This window comes from Miniopterus schreibersii, assembly GCF_964146895.1.
Source record: "Miniopterus schreibersii genome assembly, chromosome: 19".
NCBI classification, from domain to species: Eukaryota; Metazoa; Chordata; class Mammalia; order Chiroptera; family Miniopteridae; genus Miniopterus; species Miniopterus schreibersii.
This window is the reverse complement of record NC_138119.1, coordinates 22,637,061-22,651,527: the sequence shown is the minus strand read 5'-3', so window position 1 is coordinate 22,651,527 and position 14,467 is coordinate 22,637,061. Positions and strand designations below refer to the sequence as shown.

At 42.9% G+C, this 14,467-nt stretch overlaps 1 protein-coding gene across 1 annotated transcript in view; it reads right to left on the bottom strand.

The window, feature by feature from the left end:
* Positions 1-14,467, bottom strand: part of LOC308549588 (uncharacterized protein C1orf21 homolog) — a 167,926-nt gene that overhangs the window by 88,443 nt on the left and 65,016 nt on the right. The window contains exon 2 of the mRNA XM_081122382.1: positions 13,563-13,783. Within this exon, the coding sequence (XP_080978508.1) occupies positions 13,563-13,656 (94 nt within the window). The 5' untranslated portion in view covers positions 13,657-13,783. The remainder of the gene's footprint in view (positions 1-13,562; positions 13,784-14,467) is intronic.

Below are 14,467 nucleotides of genomic sequence, written 5' to 3'. Positions count from 1 at the left end.
TCTCTCCCCTTTTTTATTTTTCTCGTGGCTCATCCCCACCTGACAGTGGATTATATGTCTCTGTTTATTTCCTGTGTCACTTCCGAGGAGGTAGACAAAATGAGGGCAGTCATTGTCTTATTACATGTCATATCCGCTACTAAAGGCCAATTGAACCATCGCTCAATAAATATTTCTTGACTGAATAATTGCAAGTTTTAGAGTTCTATTGGAACTCAAAGCATATTGTTTTTCAATTTTAACGCTTGGCAATTTAACAACTGCACTAGGGGAAATAAGGCAAGAAACAAAGGAGAAAAGCCATGGTCAAAACTAAAAATCTAAACACTTTTTAATAAAGAAAACGTTTCTTGAGTGAAAGGAGGCAATGGGAAGGAAAAGATTAATGAAACAATGTTGTGTTAAATAGCTGACACAATAAATGCCCAAAATACTGGGTACAGCATTAAAAATAAAATCCTATTTCATATGTAGCTTGACTATTCCTTCTTTGGTCATAGATCAAAATCGACAGTGACATTTACACAGTGAAACACGGGTGCCTGCAGCTAGGAGGGAATTCAAATGCAATTTAGCTTGTCTCCAATGTGGTTTTTAAAATGGAAATGAAACGTAATCTAAATGGAGATTTGTCCCAGTTTGGTTTTGTTTCACAATTGGAAAATATTTATTATTTGCATAGATTGCTGTTTTAGCACCATGCCTTTTCACTTCACCCTTAACCTTGTACCTTCAACTCTTCATAGTTATGCACATAGCTATTGAAAATATATTTTAAATAAAAATTCAAATATCCATTTACATTATAACTTGAGCATGGACTTGAATTACCCTTAAGGAAGTGGGCTGCACAAGTGTCCCCCTCGACCTTCCTCCCTACCCACTAATCCCCTTCCCCAGCACTGGCCCTTCTATCTAGGAGACTTTACTTATGGAACCTTTCAAAAGCTATCAAAGACCATTTTTATTAACAGCTTAAAAATGTGCTGGTAATTAGATATGTTCACAGGATATTATTTATACATACATTTTTTAAAAATCCTCACCCGAGGATATGTATTTCTTTGATTCTAGAGAGAGGGGAGGGAGAGGAAGGAAATCAGGGAGGGAGAGAGAGACACACATCGATCCAGTGCCCTCCATATGCACCCTGACCAGGAATTGAACCTGCAACCTGGGTATGTGCCCTGACTGGGAATTGAACCTGAGACCCTTGGGTGCATGAAATGATGCGCTAACCAACTGAGCTACACTGGCCAGGGCTATTTATATATACACTTAATATTATAACCATAAGACTATTATCTCTGCTATGCTTTAGAATTTGACTTTCTGTAAGTTTTGACTTTCTCTTGCCCTTTCATAGTCTGGCTGGACCGTTCATTAATAAAACTACTATACTCTAACCTGAAAGTGACCAGGTTACAGTACAGTAGTTCTTGACAAAGTCAGAAATCTGGGAAATGAAATGTTCTCTTTTTGACTGATTTTGTTTAAAATCACCTTCTGTTATACATTTCATCATCCCTTTCAAATAACAGAACCAAAGTACCCTGCCACCACTTTTACAAAACTTTAAAACAGAAAGTCGGCAGCTTAAATCTCACACTGACTAGCAGGTGCACAACACCAATTTAAGCATCGCTGGGTGAAAGATAAAACCCCAGCCAGACAAGACAGAAGGGGGGACAGTGCCCCTCACACCTCCAACTTTTCCACCTTCTAGCTGGTGGTAATGCTTTGAAGCTATAGAAGGTATTAATAATACTTCTTTTTAATTTTTTTAGAAGAAAAAGATGACATTACGAAGCAATCAACACCTTAGGTGACTCTGGACGATAAAGCTTTTAATTACTGAGCCCTATCACCACCAAGATTTTTTTTTTCTAAAAAAAAAAAAAAAATCAAAACAGTATGATATATCATCTTTTCAGTGGCCCCGTGGCTTCAGAGAAATGGAGAACACAGAGTCGTGTGAGCTGTCCACAGTCTGGGACCCAAGTAGAACCTTTGGACATTGATGCCCAGCATTCCCACAGCCAACACCTACACGCAATCCACTCACTCCCAAGATGTAGAAACTGAAGCTCAAAGGGGTCACCTTGTAGCAAGTACCCTGGTTGAACCCAGAAGTCCCCAAGATCTCCAGCCACTAAGTCAACAGCTTTCTTATAAACGGGGATGACTAGGCTACAGCCATTTGTTTTTGTCCATTTTAATAAAACCTTTTGCAGTATGCAGCCCACTATGATCTCTAAGAGAAGTTACTTCTGCAAAGAATTACAGTGGAAAGTTTGAGAAGAACCGAGAGATCAAGATTTAAGTCCCAAAAGGTGAGGATGGCTCAATTTAACATTAGTAATGTGACAACTCCTACATCACCCTGCCGATTTCTCTCTTTATGCTCTGAAATGAAGGGCTAGACAAGGCCCACTGGCTAAAAATAAACTTAAAGTGGGGAATTATATCATGGTTATTTCCTACCTTTCAGCTAGTTCTCAAGTCTTAAGCAACTTACTGGGTACAGGGCTGAAAACAGGCAAATAAAACCTGATGATGGGACCAGTGTACCAGGGGTTAGCAAAGTTAGCTCTTTCCTCAAAGTCCTGAAGTTCACTGTCATCAGCGATTAAGTGGTGAAGTCGGCGTTGAGAAGTGGGGGACATAAGAGCTTTGTCTTTTTGGACCCTGTGCATATACATTAAATACATACCGTTGTTCGATAAAGGGGGTCATTCCACATGTTCAAGTTTCATACCCAGATATTTTCCATTTAACCTCAGAGAGTTTTAATACAATGCAGTGAACAAGCAGAAATACCCAAACAAGGAGACAAAGCCTCAACTACTATAAACTTTGTTGTCTTCCTATCCCCAAAGTCTAGAGAATTTGGGATTAATTATTCAATACACTGGGGTTTTCATTTGGCCTAAGGGACTGCAGAGCCACACAGAGTCAGACATGCAAATGAGCTCTCAGCCTCCAAAACACAGGCTTGACCTTCCTTCGGTCCAGAAATCAGTCCCCCAGATCCTAGTCAACAGGAGCTGGCTCAGAAAAGGGTGCAAACCAGGGGGTGTCTTCTTACCAGTACTAGTACTAGTGACTGCCGACAACCACCAAAAGAAACTCAGTGTACAACATGGCCCATAGCATGTGTGTGCTCTCTCTTCAGGGCCCTGGAGTACACTGTCACGAATGACTCATGGTGGTGAAGTCGACGCTGAGAGGCTCAGGTCAGAGGACTGTCATCAGTCCACAGGGTTCGGGCCAGGCCCGAAGGCCTTGCATACAACAGGGCTCAGTAAATCAGAGCCTGCTCAATGGCCGGCCTGGCTAGAAAGGAAGACGTGGGTGACCCGATGCTCTGCTCTTCCATCAGCCTGAAAGTTTCTGGACCAGAGGAACTGTATCCTGTACACTTGAAAAATCCCTGATTATGCCGAACATGGCACCTCCTCTTTTTAAAGCACACATCTGTTCACTGCGGTTCGGAAATCAGACCGAGACTCCAAGTGAACATATTTGCTGGGTGAACTTAGGCAAGTTACCGACTTCTCACAGCCTCCGCTCCCTCACCTATAAATGACAGCTGTCATCATCCTTCATATCAGTTCATTACTACCTAACAAGTTATAGATCAGGCACGGCGATATGTTAGACAAGGGCGATGTGTGATGAAATTAGAAGACTTATCTTCAAGAAGTCAACAATGATAAAATGATGATGATTTACTGAAGAGCAGCTAGATTTTTCTCTAAGAAGGAAATGTCTTTATTTTACCATAAGACTTTACTTCTCTCTATCTCTAAAGCAGGCCTATGCTGATTTTCCCCCTGGCCATGGTGCTCGTGGACATCTGTGCCAATGCTCAGCATAGCACTTTGTTTCATGTTTTCAGATGTCTATATTTTGCTGAATTATTTCCTGTGTGTCGTAGATGGTGTTTTTTCTAAAATTGGGTAAACTCTTTGTGGGCAGGTCACCTGACTGTTTCTTTGTCTCCACCACCCACAAGTACACAGGGTCTGTTTATGAGCAATTGGAACCGTTTTCGCCTTGTAACTAACTGGCCAATGAACAACCACTAACGGAATTATTATCTCAGGAGTGCTTAATTGGATGAAGCAATTTTCCTCACTGTTGAGAATGCTGTTATCAGAAACACAATTAAACTGTGACACCAATTTATGATCACAAACTACTCAGTTGGAAATATTTAACAGCTGAAGAACACAAGGGAAGGCTGTGTGGGTGAATGGAGGGGCAGGCTGACTCCCGCTCTGTCCCAGGGGCATGGACATGCCATTGCCACCTCCCACTGTGTCCCAATCCTCCCTCTAAAAACTGAAGCAAAGACTTGGGGTTTACCTGCAGCAGCAAGTGCCTACATGCCTCTCAAGGCAGGAACTGCCACCGTGGTTTTAGATTTCTTATTTCACCACACATGAAGAATATGTGACATATGACACCTATGGAATCTACTTTGTTGACACTGTCAATGGGCAATAATAAACAGGGTCATGTTCAGAGTTCCACATGGGACAAACACCACACTGTCATACCCTGGCTTGCCTGTCTGCGATGCCTTAGTGATAGCACAGCCTCGAGGTGGAATTGAGGTCGTGTTCCCACGCTAATATTTCAGGGTCTGTGATGACCTAACCCGAGGTGAGGCTGACCACTCACCTTAAGAAATTAGCAGCAGATCTTCCAGACTTCCTGTTCAGTGTTTTCTAAATGCTCAGCCAGTTTCCGGATCCCTGACATAATTACGATTCCTGAACTGCCTGTGTGAGCTTTGTAGTAGCTTGAAAAAAATTAGTGTACAATCAATTTCCCAATATTTACGACTCTTGAACTAATGTGAGAGTTTCTAAAGTTATTTCCCCACTGGTTTCATAAAGCTTCCCCGTCTCCCCTCAATGTACCTGATGTCCAACGTACCTCTGAGTCTTCCCACCGAAACTCCTAGCCCACCTTGATGCCTTTGTCTGCAATGCATCTTTTAAGACTCAGCTGAGACCTCAGTCATCCTCTTTAACAGTCTTCCCCTAGTCCTGGGATAAGAGGCCCTTCTGCATCATCATCACATGATACTAACATTTTTTGTTGAGATGCCCATCTCTTGTATTATATCAGTTCCTAAAAGGCAGGGACCAGGTTTAATCCATCTTTCTAGCCCCAGTACCTAGCACCTGAGCAGTAGGGAGTGGGTACGTGCTTAGAAGACTGAAAGGAACTGCTAGGTTTTAAAAGAAACCAACAAGGGCCAGTGATCAGACTCTATCTGTTCACCTGGACAAACACGTCTGTTAGTCAAATCCCTGTCGCCTGGGGCTATTTCCAGTGACAGGCTAGGCTCTCTCCTCTGCGACAGATCTCAGGCTGCCCTGAAAGCCCAAAGGAAAGCCTTTGGGAGATGGAAAAAACATGAAATTATACTTATCAAAATAAATAGTGGTACTGAATGATCCATGTTAACCATGAAAGATTTAGATCATGCAGCAAAATACAGAGAAGAATTAAGAACCACCTGAAACCCCACAATAAAGAGCTTGCCACTATTCATGTTTTGGCGAACAGCCTTCCAAACATTTCTTTTATGCAAAGAATTCTGCACATATTCTACACAAAGCAAACTGGCAAACAAGATGTGCTGTGTAAAACCTTTCATAGTTTTTATTTAATAACATGCTCTGGACCTCTTTCCACCTCGATAAATATGGAGCACCTCCATCCTTAATGGCTGTATTCAATGCCCAGAGGTGGGCAAAAGAAGCTCAATAATAATAGTAAATAACACAATAATTATTAAAGAATAATACAAGAATAAACTCTGTTCTGTGTACTCACAACTGTGAATCTACTTTCGCCCACTCTTGTATGTTTCATCAGTGAGAAAGACCCTTGAGCATACAGGTCTCACCCCTGTCCAATTATCACCTCATGATAAATCCCTAGAAGTGGCACGGATGGAGCAAAGGGCATTCTCATTTAAATTATATATGTATTACTATCTGGGGCCCCAGAAAAATAGTTCTGGTTTGACATTAGCAGTGATAGCATGAGGCAGATGCCTGTTCCTGCCAATTTGAGCAGTGAAAAATGTTTTGTTTTTGCTTTGGTGGTTTGTGTGTGTGTTTTATTTGATTATTAAGAAGTTGAATATCTTTTTGCATGTTTATTGTCCTTTTGTGTTTTTTTCTTTTTCATTTGCCTGATCACAAACTTAGCCCATTTCTCCACTGGAATGTTAGTTCTTTCCTTACAGATTTTTTAAGAGGCTTTTTGTATTAGTCACGTTAACCTTACTTGTTTTGCAAATATTATCCTTTTAACAGTTTGACATTTGTCTTTTAACTTCCTTTATGGTAGTTTGTTAGTTTGTTGCCATGTAGAGATTTAAAAATTGTATGTAGTCTAATTTATCGATCTTTCTTTATTGAATTTATTGGGGTGACACTGGTTAACAAAATTTTACGTGTTTTAGGTGCGCAATTCCACAGCACATCATCTGTACACTGTGTTGTGTGCTCACCACCCCAAGTGTATCAACCTTTCTTTGATGGCATTAGATTTTGTGGCATTAGAAAGGACACATTTTGCAACCTAAGGTTATATAAACATTCCTGTATTTTTGATAGTACTTATATGATTTCACATTTTATAGTTCAATCTTTAGATTCATCTGAAAAACTCTTGTATGAAGAGATGAGTCAGGGAATTCAATTTTTAATATACTTGTGAATAACAAAATATTTTTGAAGACTGAAATGTGAATTGAAATGGTACCTAATTTGTACACCTTTTCATTTCAGTTAGTCATGGATGCATTTATCAAATTATAATCACTGAGGGCACCATCTGCGTCTGTGGCCTCTTGGCTTCTCCATGGTGCTTCCCAAAGAAACGCCCTTACTTCTATAGACATCCCTGCCCTACAGCATAAACCCAAGAGTAGGAAAATGCTGAGTCAAACCACACACACACACAGATTTATGCTTGATAAGTGAAAATATATTTGTTAACTTCCATGGTAGGATTATTTTTTAAAATCACACTTTTATAGTAATAAGGCATAGTATTATATTCACTACTCTTAAATCATACGCTTTAGTCTTTTGATTTAAAGACACACACTTACGCACACACCTTACACAGAATAGAAGCTGGTCTAGGTCAAAACAATGAAAGAACATATTTACCAAATACAGAGATAAGTATTATGTGGATAACTGATAAGCTTTTTAAGTTGAGAGAACTGCACATTTGTTATCAAGGTTGCTGCTATGATGATGACAGTAATGAATGGCAGTCATTCTGCGTGTCATGTGGCAAGTCCTACTCTAAGGGCTTGACATACACTGATACATGTAAGTCTCAAAACTGTCCTCTGAAGGCAGGTAAGCACTAGGATTGCCCAAACTACACAGAAAGGGAAACTGAAGGCAAAGAGAGTCTCAGTAATTTGCCAAGACTGCATGTTGGTGAGTAGCTGAGCGAGGATTTGAAACCAGTTTGCCAGATTCCAGGCCCATGCATTTCCCATGACAGTGAAGTTCAGGCCCACTGGAAATAGCCCTAATTACTGCAATAGAGTCTCCAGACATCCTCATTACTGCTGAGGCTGAGCTGGAGCAGCCAGTTAGCAATTACTTCCCCAGGACTCCTGAGCGAAGAAGGTTGGTTTGGATATTTAATGGGAATGATAGAAATTTTATTCCAGAGAGGAAATCTCCCTTAGTCAAGAGTCAGCATCTTCCACAGGGAATATAGTCAATAACACTGTAATAACTATGAATGGTGTCACATGGGTACCAGACTTGCCGGAGCAATCACTTCGTAAGTTATATAAATACCTAATCACTATTTTGTACACCTGAAAACTAATATAATAGTGAATGTCAACTGTAACTGAAAAATAAAACAAAAAGAGTCAGCATCCTTGATTCCAGCCACAGTCCCACTTCTTTAGTTAACTGAACCGGAATGACTCTTAGCTTCAGCTTCCTTTTGTATCCAGGGGGGAAAATAATAGTAATCACATAGAAAAAGGCCTTATAAACTAGAAAATATGAGTTGAACTGTTGTGCTTTTGATGTAAGAACTCAGGGGCAAAACAAACAGCCACATTTAAGGCTCCAGGGACAGAAGGGAGGTGCTATGCATCTCCATGGAGGAAAGCCAGGGCCTCATCGATGTCTAAGCACCAGATAAGTGCTGCTAGGTAGGTGCTACCATGTGGGAGGTTATGGCAAAACAGGTCCTTTCCGCCACATCAGCCAGGACCCCAGGAAGAAGCCATTGCTTTGAATTTCTGAATTCTGTAATGTCACTAGGGAGAAAACAACTCTGAGACGTGCTAGGAGTGAAGAAACCCTCCCCCCTGCTCTCTTATTGCTGAGTCACTTTTTTAGAACTCCCCCCAGTACAGAATAAGCCTTGCCTATAGCTCCGGTCCCCTGTGTCTTTGGTGCCAGGAGGCCAGGAGGCACCCAGCAGCATCTTCACTGCCTCCTCCAATGCCAAGTTCATTCTTATTTTCTGCCTGCAGAGGGGCTCCAGGCAGCTACAGAGAAGACCAGGCACCTAGTGGGGCAAGAGCCATCGAAGGAAACCCTCAAGACACAAAACCGAAGGGGCATCACCAAGGGCCCTGCCACATGTCCCTGCCAATGGTCTCTGAGAACTCAGAGGTCCCCTCATTGTGCAATCAGGCTGCCTCAAAGCCATGTGACAAAGGTCCTATTTTCCACTTTTCTTGATCTCACATGAAGAGAACAGGCTCACGATACTGGTTGGCATGGGGAGGAAAATTGCACTTGGATTTTTCCTTTTTTAAATATAGAAAGCATCGAGCATTTCTTGACTTTCTGTCATAGAAGATTTTTCCATCCTGACTCTACCCTAGCCAGATTGAATATGCACCAGGGGGCATCTAGCAGGGTATATTGCTTCATCTAAGTTAGGGTGAAGTTTGGAAAAAGAGCAGGATTTAAGGAGATGAAGGCAGGAGAAAGGGCCTGTGCCAGGCAGAGGTGATGGTGGAGCGGAGGGCCTGGGGGATAGAGAGTGTGTGAGGAGGTCACAGGGCGAGCTGTCCAGTCTGGCTGGAGAACAGGGAATGTGATGGACAGAGCATGAAACGGGGCTGCAAAGGTGGGCGTGAGCCATTTTCAGGGGTCTTGGATGTTCACTAAGGATTTAGGATTTTACTGGCTAAGAACTGGGCACAATACAAAGTTCTGGGGCAGGAGCGCTAACATGACAGAGGTGTACTCTAGAAATATCTGACACAATCTGACATGGTGCAAAAAATGGACATTTAAAAACAAGCAAAGAAGCAAACAAACCATAAAGGGGGTTAATGGAGATCAGTTGAGAGGACACAGCACTATTCTGGGGTATGGGCTACACCAACCTAAACACTGTGATTCTGGAGAAAGTGAAATTCATAGCATCTGGGAACTGGATAGACCAAGTCCTCAGGTTGAAAGCCTTTTCAAGACTGGTGACCTTGCCTGGCCGGTGTGGCTCAGCGGTTGAGTATTGACCTTTGATCCAGGAGACTGTGGTTCGATTGGTCAGGACACATGCCCACGTTGTGGCTCTATCCCCAGCAAGGGGCATGCAGGAGGCAGCTGATCAATGACTCTCACCACTGATGTTTCTATCTCTCCCTCTCCCTTCCTCTCTCTGAAATCAATAAAAACATATTAAAAAAAAAAGACTGGTGACCTTCATGCAAATAGGAAAGTCAATATAACTAAAGGGTTTTCCCCTCTTGGGGATGAGCTCGGAAGAGATAATTATCTCAGGTTTGACATTTCATTTCCCTAATAAGACCTGAATCTGTTCTATGCACCTGCTTTAATAGACTAAGTGGATGACTGTTGAAAGAAATCCAATAAGCACCTGGCTTTCCTTAGAACTTGCTTAACTAGTTCATGATAACTTGAACCTGTTGGTCACTTATTTTATGAAGCTGGCCTTGGCAATCTGCTCAGCTGTCCTCTGAATGACCTCGCAGATCTGCTGACCATTTTTCACATCTGCCCTGACCAATAAGGGAAGGAAATTCCCATCTGGAGATGAGCTTCTGGCCTGGATTTTACTTCTGAAAGGGCCACAGTAAGTAAGGCATGACTCTAGAGCTAAAACTTTTTATGCTTCAATATTTAAAGTGAAAGAAAGCCTATAGGTAAATATCAGTGATAAATTTCCTCGTCAATAACCTGAATTCTCTGAAATCTAGATCTAGAAATCAAGACGCCCATGTGGCATATCTAGAAATCAAGACGCCTCAACGGTGGCATATTCTACATAAATTCTGTCTCACACGTTTGGAGTGAATAGGTCTCCTAAATAAACCAAAATATCACAGAGACCAAACTGCTTCATAAAAACAGAAGTTACCATTTGTAAAAACACACTGCTTATCAATGCTTGTCCAAGCGTCCTTGGAAGCTACAAAATTAAATTAACACCTTTATGAAAAGGATTGAATGTGTCACACACATACTTCGGAGCCGACCCCAAATACACCATGCTTCACAGGCTCTGTCAATGCTTTGACAGCACATGGTAGTAATGTTTTTCAACATTTAAAACACCGAGCTTTTAAAAAGTGAATGAGGCCACTTTTATTTAGTGAAAAAGAGATGAGTGATTTAGGAAGCCGAAATCTAACTGTCCAGGTTGCAATATAATCTGGTGAGTTCTCTTTGCCTCTCTCCATGGGTGTGGCAACCAATCTCCAAAGACGGCCCCCAACAACTCTTCCCCCTCCCTGTGGCACCAATGCGGGAGACGGGGAGCCTTTGTTCTCCCTTGACCCTGGATGCATCTTGTGACTTGTGCCAAAAGTGACATTCTTGGATTTTTAAACCCAGGTCTTAAGAGGTTGACAGCTTCCACTTTATCTCTTGGAGGCACACCCACGTGAAATTTGGACTCCCCAGCTGGGAAGGGAGGCCTAGGGGACAGGGAGGCCTGAAGTACTGTTGGCCAGTTGAGCCCAGATGAGCCCAGCTGAGCTCCCAGCTGGATGCAGTTGCATGACTGAGCCTAGTCAAAAACAGCAGATGAACCCCAGGCACCCCATAGATTCATGAGAAATAATAAATCGGGGCTGCTTCAAGCCACTAAGTTTGGGGCCCTTTGTTACACATGGCAATAGATCACTGAAACAAGGGGTGGCAAAGGTATCAAATGGTTAAAAGTGGGCTAGCTCTCCCACTCACCCGTGACCATCTGCGACCATATCAGGCATTGCTCGCAAGCTAATTTCAGTGGAGAAACTCAGACAGGACCTGCTCTTGTCATATTCAAGCACCAGCATTCGGCAGTATCTAGACGCTGGCACTGATGTGCACACTGGGCTCTGACAATTCTCGCCCCAGGCCCTTGTAGGACTGGAAAAACTACGTCCCTTGATTGGTTTAGGAAGCTCCCTGCCTCCTTGTGTTCCTGCAAATGTTTATTAGAGAGAATACAACGTGACAAATGCAGGAGCGACTAAAACTTCGTAATGAGTATTAGGAGGGTAAAGAGAAGTTAGCAGAGGCCTCGGCTGCACTTCATGGCATGCGAATGGATGGCACGGAGCCACACAGACTGGGCAGGCTCAAGGCGGACTAAATTATCAGCCCCAATTCTTGACCTTTCTCTACATCTACACCCTTGAAGTGAATGTGCTGTGGTTGGATGTACTTCTCTGTCTCTTGTCTTTCAAACTGTGACTTGAATGTTGGGATCAGTGCCGGTGTGCCAGCTCTAAGCCCAAGTTTAAGCGGCATCTTGTATCTGGCTTGCAAAAGGAGGGCATGCCCCCTTGGCTCCCTGGTCCCAGGAGGAAGCTGAAAGACCTGGGGCAGAGCCACTCCAGCTGACCCACCACCTTGAGATTGGGAAAGACTGCTTATTGTTGAAAGCCACTGAGATCCTGAGGCAACAGTTGCCTAACACAAGGCTCCTTCATTAAATGCAAACATTTGCAAAATACAAATGGCACTTTAGGACAATAGAAAGCCTTCTTGGCTATAAAAGTTGTAACTAAATTAGCAAATGGACATTTAGGTGCCAATGAGCCGTTTTCCCAGAAACTGTGGTTTCAATGATCTAGATCCTGGTTTTATTAAGATGTTATGTTCCTCTTCTCCACAGCTCTAAATCCTATTTAATCACCACTAGAAGCAAATTCGTTCCAGGCAACAAGTACTTCTTTTTAAAACAAAACAAAATCCTCTCCCTGTGTACACTCGTCCACCTCAAGCAGAGAATTGGCCGTTCCACGGCAATCCCAGCTCTTCACCCCGGAACAAACCAACCGTGACAGTGGGTCAAAAACTAGAGGCTCTAAATGCAGAATTGTGTGACAGGGGCAACTTCAGCTGACTGCATGCAAACATTATTTCAACAAGGTTCTTCAACGAACAAGAGCTGAAGAGGTGCTTTTATGAATACAAGTGGCGTATAAATGTCAAGTAGTGTGTATTATTGTTCAACAAAAACTGCTTCATCTGCCTTGTACTAACTGGAATTTTGCGCTAACACACAGGCACCCTTCATCAGAGCAATACTTGATCTTCCAAGGAACAAACTTAAGATCAGGCGAACTCAAAAGCCTAGAAGTGGCCAGGCAGGTAAAGTCAATGGTCAGTGACTGAACTGGGCTTGATGTGCGATTGCAGGGGAGGCCTAGTGGTTCACTGGGGACCACAGCTTGATGAAGGGAAAACCCCTACCCACCCTGCTGACTGTTACCTCCAGGAAAGAAGACCCAGTGTTGCCAGATCTTCTGAAGAAACTTGTGAAAAATCCTGATTTTTAAAGGCCGTCTGGATTTTCATTTTAGAATTCTTTGGGAGTCAAAGAAAATGTACAGGGTGTCCCTCAAAAAATGTATACACACTTTAATAACTGACAGCTCAATTCTGAAAATGAAATATATTTTAATAAACACTGTTCAAAGTATGTGTATACATTTTGGGGGGACACTCTATATTTGCAGGTCAGATGTGGCCATGGGTTGTCAGTTCGTGACCTTCGCATTAGATGTTCTACAGTCACCTTGAAATGTCATAGAAAAGCTAAAAGATGACTATTAAATTCACTGTATTTGTAGTTTCGAATCGGAAATTTTATCATTCACATAGAGAGTAACTGTCTATTAAGGCCGAAAAAGACCTCACTCTCTCATTTATAAATCCTCACTCTCTCCACTTTTGGACCCGTTTTCAATCTTACAGTTCTCTACCAGGACACCCTGTAGATGCTGGCCTGCCCACACACTTATTTAAGTGTTAAGAGTTACTGAAAACTTGATTTAAATGCTAGCTTCTGCATAAAGCCTCCATGACCCTCCTTGAAGTCCCCCACGTATAAGTGACAATGAAAATTGTCCAGTGTATGAGATCTGCTTTGATTTCTCTCACATCTCATCAGCCCTTTCCCAGCACCCCCCAGATGGCATAACACCGTAACACTACAAGGACTGACCCCCTGGAAAGTGAAAGGCCTGGATCAACAGGTCAAGTTTGAAGGTGAAGGGCACTCACCGCCAAACACATCTCCATTCTGGTAGCTCTTCCCTTTCTGGGCTTCCTCTTCATTTTGAACAGTAGCAACATGCTTGGCGGAGGCACAGCCCATAGTCTCATTCGCTCAGCTTCAGCCGGGCTGAACTGCAAATCATCTCTACAGACACGGGGACATTTTTCTTCTCTTTAAACGCGAAGAAAAATCGACCTTTCTGCTGAGTCGGTCAAGATGTGCGCACCTGCAAGAAGCAAAAGCTAGATCAGAACGCGTGAGACGAAACCCACGTCTGGGTGTCTTGTCATGTTGTGCAACCAGCAATGCACTAGAACCCCCGCACGGCCTCCCTGTGCTGGGGGTGCGACTGGGCCCTGCAGAACACAGGGCAGCACGGACCGTCCCTCCCAGCCCCCGCTCAGCAAGCAAGAGCAGAAGGCATGGCCCCTGCACCACACGTGGCTGAACTTCTTCAGGAGATGCAACAATATATACTTATTTAGTTATTCGACCAAATATCTGAGCACTGCTACTTGGCACACATATACATGCATGTTTGCTAATGTTCTGGAATATCAGAAACCTTCAGAGGAAGGAAACACGCTCATGAGATGCACATCATTTGGGAGGCTGGAAAAAGTCCTCCACCTTCCCCATCCTGTTCTGCAGGCCTGACCTTCTCAGCTCCTCAGCTTTTGCCAGGAGGAGGCGGCCTTCCTCCTCAGGCTGAACCATGGGCTAGTTAACACACTTCTGGTGGGTTAATTCAGTATTTTATTTTACCTGAGGTGACACTGTCCTGGAGAATGAAGGAAGGAGTTGAGGGCAAGGACTTCAACTCATTTTCTGCTCAGTTAGCTGAATCTTTTAAGAACTGAGCAAATGTAGGAATGCGAAGAAAACAAGGCAGTTGTCTATCTCTTTCAGA